The 8,029-nt window shown below is 28.8% G+C and overlaps 1 protein-coding gene across 1 annotated transcript in view; it reads left to right on the plus strand.

The window, feature by feature from the left end:
- Positions 1-8,029, plus strand: part of LOC108685281 (small conductance calcium-activated potassium channel protein) — a 187,121-nt gene that overhangs the window by 158,197 nt on the left and 20,895 nt on the right. The window contains exon 8 of the mRNA XM_018189997.1: positions 6,592-6,687. Within this exon, the coding sequence (XP_018045486.1) occupies positions 6,592-6,687 (96 nt within the window). The remainder of the gene's footprint in view (positions 1-6,591; positions 6,688-8,029) is intronic.

An 8,029-nucleotide genomic window follows, 5' to 3' on the forward strand; every position in this document is an offset into this window, starting at 1 on the left:
CAGTTGGGAAAATACATCACTTCGTACATTTTGTAAACTAGAGAAACCACACAAATATCTATTTCTCTATATTTGCCCGAGCAATATAAACCTTACAATTAACATGGCTAGTAAGAAGTTAAAAGACAATACATGTAAAAAAATGTTATTTATACCTATAATTAAAATGAAAGATATAAATAATTGTGCTCATATTGTTAATATTTGTCGATTAAATTTTATTTAATTTAATTCATTTTTAAGTTCTAAGCTCGCTCTGTATATACATATACTAAAATTGCCTTACATAACTTAAAAATAGATAAATAAAATATTTTTTGCGCATGTGGATGCGCAATATCCTTTAGACTATATTATGTGCCTTCTATATTATGTGCCTTCTTGCTTTTGAATATTTTTGCCGACAAGTTTTTCGTCAGGTTTTGGCTATAATCGCTGTTTATAATTTGACCAGAAAGGTCAAATTTGCTTTTGTCGCTCCAAAGAACCTATTTCCTAGATCATCAATATCTGCCAGAATTGTTATTTACATAAATATAGAAATGTTTGAAATATGTACTATTTATGTACTATATACTATACTTTATTTTAATTATCTAATATACGTATGTATATTAACATTTAATGAATTATGGAACGTATTTGAATTGTATGATCATATATTTATATATAATAAAGGAAGATCATCGATATTGACATATCACTTTGTTTTTGGACAATATTTCTAAACAAAAGCTAAAATAATAAAAATAATAAATGTTCAGATTGATTTTGAAAAATGACATGTCATGTTGTACATACACAAAATCATATTTAGAAGAACGATATATATTTAATATACTGTGTAATTTTTTTAATTATTGATATGATTATGAATCGTTATTTCTGAACTTCCTTTTTTCGTTTTCACATTGAGTGTAATGTATGCTGCATTTCTGCCAATCTGCAAGTGACTTGCTCTCAATGGATGTATTGTCCAATTAATGGATTTATAATCTGGTTGTAATCGCTAATAAAGACTCCAAAGTGAGCTAAAATCAAAGTGTTCGAAATAAAATAAAGATAACCATGAACATCTGAGAATTATCTACTTCATCTATCTCTTCGCACCTACAACAGCGTATGACTCTCATTAGCTTCATCTGAACCTTTATTATTTTTATTGTTTAATATTGAGAGTCCTTATTTATATTTCTATTTATTTATTTAATTAATTGTGTTTATAATATTTTAGGAAATATAAATATAAACTAAAATGTCTTCTATCAGATAATTAGTAGTTTTTATAATTATTAAATTAATTAGTAGTTTTTATAATACTGTTTGCAATTTTGCAATAATTAACCTTTCGTAAGATAAACAAAAATGAGCGTCTGACAAAATGAGTTCCAAAACACAGTAACATTAATGCTACATATTTTTTTTTTACAGATCATCTATTGACAAAATATCTACAAGTGAATGTATATATAATTTTCTAGAATATTTTTATTTCTGCATAAACGTTTTTCGTTCATTTATGTGCATACTTTATGCTGCTTTGCAAACATGTAAGTCAACAGTTTCTTTTTAGAGGGTTTTCTTTCATAAATATAATTGTTTTTAACTCCGGTAGAGTTATTTGACACTATAACGCTATAATTTATGATCAGTTTTACAGATAAATACCTCGATTTTATATTTAAAATCATATTATGAAAAAAAGAAAGAAAAAATATAAACAGAATCAATTCAGGAAACTACAAACGATTACAACGGTATAATATCAATAATATAATCATTTTTATATTTAAACGATACACTTTACAAAGGAAATCGTAAGAATTTTATTTTCGTATTTGTAGAATTCATTTTTAACTGATTTTGTGTAGAAATAAACCACAAATATATAAACTTGAATTTTTATTTCTCTGATTATTGAAAGAGATCATGTTTCTAGTAAGTATTAATATTAAGTGTAGTAAAAAGAAATCCATTATTTTTACATGAAATTGAATGGAAAAATAATGGATTTCTTTTTACTACACCTAATAAATCAGGGGTGTCTCTTTAGGAGATAGTACCGATGACTTTTTATATATTTTTTATATAAGTTACTTTTTATATTTTTCATTTATTTATATTTATTTTTTGTATGATTTATTTTGTCATCTGACTCTGCATATTTTATAAATAGCAGCGCATTTCTCGACTTGGATCTTCCAGAGCTCAATCGAAGTTCGAAATCGTCTTGACAGATAAAACGTTAAACTTCATTCTGACTTTTATTCTGTCTTACAAAGAGGAAAAGTTGGAATGATGCCCGTTGTATTTATTTCTAATTCCTGTTACAGTTATTCTGTCTGATAGTATTCTGTCTGAAGTATTCCTTTCAAGATTAAACAATTTAATGTGAGCAATATTTCACGAATACTCGTCGGATAATTCCCGACAAACTAGTTTCGGCAAGAAGGAAAGTTCTTCCTTGTAGCTATCTCGACTAAAACGCAATAATAATTATTTACCTGAAGTACAAACATACGGCATCAAATAGAAGTCTCAAGAACAATGACGCATATCCACGCGAACATCGTACAGTCAAATCATAAAGTCAACTCTTGAAAAATCTGGGCGAGAAAAAATTAAATTTTGCACTTATATATTTTATTCCTAATCCCTTAATCCATTTATAGCGCATTTAAAAATTTTATTTGACAGAGGTGAAAACTCCGCGAGTGTCAGAAAAAATGTTACCTTTTTTAAGTCGAATAAAACAAAATTTCAACATGAGCGATAGTGCAAAACTTTATAACGAAACTTTATAGCGAAACTTTATAACTTAAACTATATGTGACGAAACATTTACATGTTTATACCTGTTCTTTAGATCTCTTTTATTCTATTTACTAAAGCGTACTAAATCTACTCTCTCTCATAATGAGAATAATCTCTTTGATGTTTCAAACATGATTACGCGAGTGGCTCATAATAAGATCATTTAAGTTTAAATACATTTCGCAAACGAGTATTGTTTCTGAGATTCGTAAAGAAAATTTCGCAAAGAGCAACTAACGTTCAGACTGGCTCCCTACATTTCTTGCGAATCCTTAATTCCTTTCCACGTTACATAGCGGGAAGAGGCTTTGCCCAGCCAGCGAGCTTGTTGCCGTCGTTCTTCCGGAAAGCAGCTCGTTATTGCGATCCACAATTCATCGAAAATCTCGTAAACCGCTCTCATGCTAACACTGAGTAAACTATGCATGTGTGTAACATGCAAGAAGCATTAGAGCTACTCTCTGAATGAACAGCTATCTCCTCATTACAGATCCTAGGCATTAACGAGAATGACAGTTATCTCAACACAGTTCCCCAATCACAAATTATCAAAATTAAATGAAAACAGGGTTACTAAAGCATTTAGCACAGGCGAGAGAGAGAGAGAGAGAGAGAGAGAGAGAGAGAGAGAGAGAGATATGTTATATAAAATAATAAGTAACATAACACATAAAAATAGATCGTACGTTTCAGCTCAAATTTGTAACAAACAGAAATATAATTCGTGAAGATTTCGTTTCACGCTGAGAAATTCTCTGTCTAATAATTTGTTTTCCAATCATTTTCACTGGATCTCTTCAAGCGAATTTTAATCAAGCCTTAATTACTGAGGTACTTTATATTGGACTAAAATTTTGAATGAGTTTTGGTCAAAGAACTGCTAGATAAAAGGAGCGACGAACTGTAGACTTTAAACTCGGGCACATCTCAGATGAGCTTAGACTTGCCTGTCGTTGTGTATTGCGAGATTACGTTACGTGGTGTAGGCAGACAAAGTGAGTGCATCCGATGATGCATATGCGGAAATTATGCTACGTGACTCTCAAGAGGCTGGAAATAACGTGCCATCACTATTTACGAAACTTAAAAATGTCGCGATGTATCTCGTCAGGAATTAACTTTCTTAAATTTTGAGTTAAAAACTTAAAATAATAGGGCTCCTAATGTACAACATGATATAACAGGCTAATAAGAGAAAACATAAAAAAATCTTCATTATTCGTTTAACATAAATATAATTGAAAATAGATATAACAAACAAGAATTGCAGAAAATAGGAAAATTAAAACACTACAGAATATAATACCAAGTACAATACATGTTTCGATCTTATATTTAGGTCCTCTTTCTACAAAAAAATGTTTTAAAAATTTTTTAGCTTTGATAACTTTTATATATAATATATATAAAACGTTTTTATATATCTTTATGTTCTCACTAGAGAACAACGAGAAATTTTCATAATCGGTGATCCAATTGCTTGACGAGCAATTTTCGTTTCTCTGTTTTAACACATCATCTAATTATAACGAAACAGTCACTTTCTTAATATAATAATTTTTATTGAGCTGTTTTTGTACATCTAAAGAAGTGTACACCTAAATATAAAATCGAATGTATTGTACTTTGTTAGTATTGTATTCTGTAGCGTTTTAATTTTCCTATTTTCTGCACTTCTTGTTTGTTATATCTATTTTCAATTATATTTATGTTAAATAATGGAGATTTTTTTTTATTCTTATTATTCTTTTATATCATATTGTACTTTAAATTTTAGGAACGTCAGAAAATCACATAAATTCAGGAAGGTTGTAAGATTTATAACACGCATAGCACGTCACGCTGGAATTTTAACGCGATATCATAATTTCTTCTCACTCTTATCCGGATGTGACGACGAAAAAATCGACACGAGAAAATACTCCAAGAATACTTTTATTTTCCTCTTGATTTTGCTTAGAGTGATTTCTTGTACGTAATGTTACTTTTTTCTGTTGGAACAGTAGAAGAAAGATTTATCTATATGTTGAAATTAATCTGTTTGATTATTATTTATTCAATTTCTGAATAACTTTTAAGTGTTTAGTTGTATATTTTATTAAGAAATTAAACATGTAGTAGGGTGTCGTAAAATACTATAGCAAGAAAGTTTTCGGAACATGTCAATTCAAAGAAACTAAAATTGACTGTCACCTAATCTTGGCTCATTTTGATCAATCTTATTTTTCGTTTTTTACAAAAGTGATTTTATTTGCTACAATAATGATTAACTAACCACAGAAAAAAATTAACTAGTATACCATTTTCTGCGATTACAAGAAAATTGCCATTAATAATGTCAAAAACTGATCAATAAACAAAAAGGGGATAAGAGAAATCAGTCGCCTTTATTTTCTTAAAACTCGTAAATAATATACATGGCGCCAAACTATTTTACATACAATTTAATATTATTAATATATTAACAATACAGTAAAAAAAAGAAAATGAACCAGTCTCATCAACTTCAATTAACATGGTCAGTCGATTAAATTTTAATATCAACCTTAATATAAAACTAAAAATATAAATTTCTGATAACTATGAAGAACGATATGTGGCATTAAAACAATTAAAACAATTAATTTTATCTACTTTATCCTATGAATGCAGCAATAATAATCATTATTTAATTGTTCCTGGTTTACAGTGCCAGGAAATTATGTTTTCAGTTTTGCAGTTAGCAAATTGAAATTTAATTGATTAAGTTAAATTGATGAGAGTCAGAGTTGATGAGATAGGCCCAATGCTCTGCCATATTCTGATTGAGTTATAAGCTTTTTGAAAATTAATCTCTATAACAACCGATCGCAGTTTTTCCTAAGCAAAGAAATATTGAAGTATTGATTTTTTTTATAATATAACTTACGAAAGGATATAGGTATGTAGGTAAAATTGTCAGCTAATTAATGTCCCAAAATTATCAGCTAATTGCGATGCCTTTATTCAATATTTTGATTTTATTTTGCTTTTTTACACGTGATACATTTCCGTCGAGGTCAAAAGGATAAATGGCGCTCGAATTACCGTAAGAATTTGTAGCAGTGTATACATATGCGTAGCAATTTAAAGCGCATTTAAAGCAATACATTTTATTGCAATATTCCGAATTTCTCTGTAGGATATTTAGTAAAATATTTAATTTGTTCTAAAATATTTTTTTATGGCGATACTTTTTACGATCATTAAAAATGTTTGCGTCTTTGCTGATCAAATCGTAAATCGAACGTCGTTATTAGAAGAAGTACTGGTCTTTTACGGCAACAAGCAACTTTACAAAGTTGTATATTTCGTCTAAAAAGTGAGCAATCAACTACAAAACTGAAGTTTGATATTTCTACGGTTAATTGAAGCTTAATAATTAATTTACTAATGCCTTTGAGCCTCTATCTTTATTAATCTATAATTCAATGGTAAAACATTAAAAGTAACGATCGTTCATTTCAATTTATCTCTCAATTGACAGAAAATATCATAATTTTTTAAACACATATTTCTACTATAAAAATTTGTGCAACTTTTTCTTTTTTAAATTAATAAAAGAAATATCTTTATATTTTATATAAGAATCAACAGTCTTGTAAAATATTTTTATTCATATGATTAATGATAAATATAAAAATAAATGTTATATGAAAATAAATAAATATATAGAATTAAAATATTTTTAAAATATTTTTAAAATATCTTCATTATTATTTTGCATGTATTTATATACAAAAATGTTTTATGTTTCAGGCCTCGTTTTTCTCGACAGCACTGAAAACCCTGATCTCTGTGTCTACTGTGATACTGCTTGGCCTCATATTTGCTTACCATGCCTTAGAAGTTCAGGTATGTATGATACATCTGTTACGATGTAATAAGTGAATATTTAAATAAAATAAAGAAAGCTTGAAACGAAAAGTCGTTCAAACAGAAAATATCGCACCTCTTCCAACTGTTCAAAAGATATATAAGTTGTTATCGTCGTTATTGGTCTTTTACTCATTCGCTCGATTGTCCCTTTTTCAACAAAATTGAGCTTGAAAGAATCAAAAGATGGACAATATGTTTTCCTGTCTTTTTAAATTTATGTATCGAATGTTCGTTAAAAAATGCTTGCGCATTATTGTTACTTGTTTCTATTAGAATATTTTTACGCTAAGGATTATTATTATTATTATATTCATACAATATAACTTGCTCATACATATAAATTGCTAAAGACATAAATATGAATTACCGGCGACTCTAAATGACTACAAATAATTGGAAATAAAATTTCCGGAATTGAAAAGAAAGAACTAAAAGGTGTTCCGCGCGCACATTATTAAAATCCTTTTATGCTAAAGAATCTTTTTATTATTTATAATACTTTTATAAATGACTAGAAGCGTAGATAAATTACCGGCGACTCTAAATGGCTAGAAATAATTGGGAATAAAATAAATCCGGAATTGGGAGGCGTAATTCGCAGCGGCGAATCGGTTTTTGCGTTTCCGAGCGCGACATTACGCCCGAGTGATTATAGAATTTAAACGATACAATCATCATGCCGGTCCGGCCAAAATCGTGGATAAATCGATGCAACGCTAATCGAAACGCCATCGCGAACGCGATTTCACAGATATGAAGTGTTAATGCGGCGCTAATAAAAGGTCAATTACGTCCGGCAGTAAAATTTTATCTATTCGATGCACGACGCGACGTCATTGATCGCTGATTATTTATACGTTATCTGGGATCTCTGTCTTGAAATCATTGAACTGTGAACTCCGAGTGAGCGACATATTTGTTTGGAGCGAATAAATGTGTAAACTCTGTCCTTTTCAATCAATAAAAAAACATCTCGCAAACTTAAGCGACTTGAAAATAATGGGATACTTGCCAAGAAAACTGCTGTTTATTACGAAATATTCATTTTTGTCAGTTCTACTAACGATAAATTTTTATCACGTAAACTGCAGATAAATTGTCTTTTTTATAGTCATTTCAAAATAAAAATTTCAACTTGTTACGCTTCGTAACACAGAAAACATTGAAAACGTTCTAGTCAACTGTAATATTTTACTGCATGACGTTATAAGCATATTATAAAATATAAATATGTGTATAAATATTATATTATATATTTATGTTATAAAAAAATCTCTCAGAAAAAAAAATATAATGGCAACAATAAAAATGACAGTAC

This window comes from Atta colombica, unplaced genomic scaffold (genome assembly GCF_001594045.1).
Source record: "Atta colombica isolate Treedump-2 unplaced genomic scaffold, Acol1.0 scaffold150, whole genome shotgun sequence".
Lineage (NCBI taxonomy): Eukaryota > Metazoa > Arthropoda > Insecta > Hymenoptera > Formicidae > Atta > Atta colombica.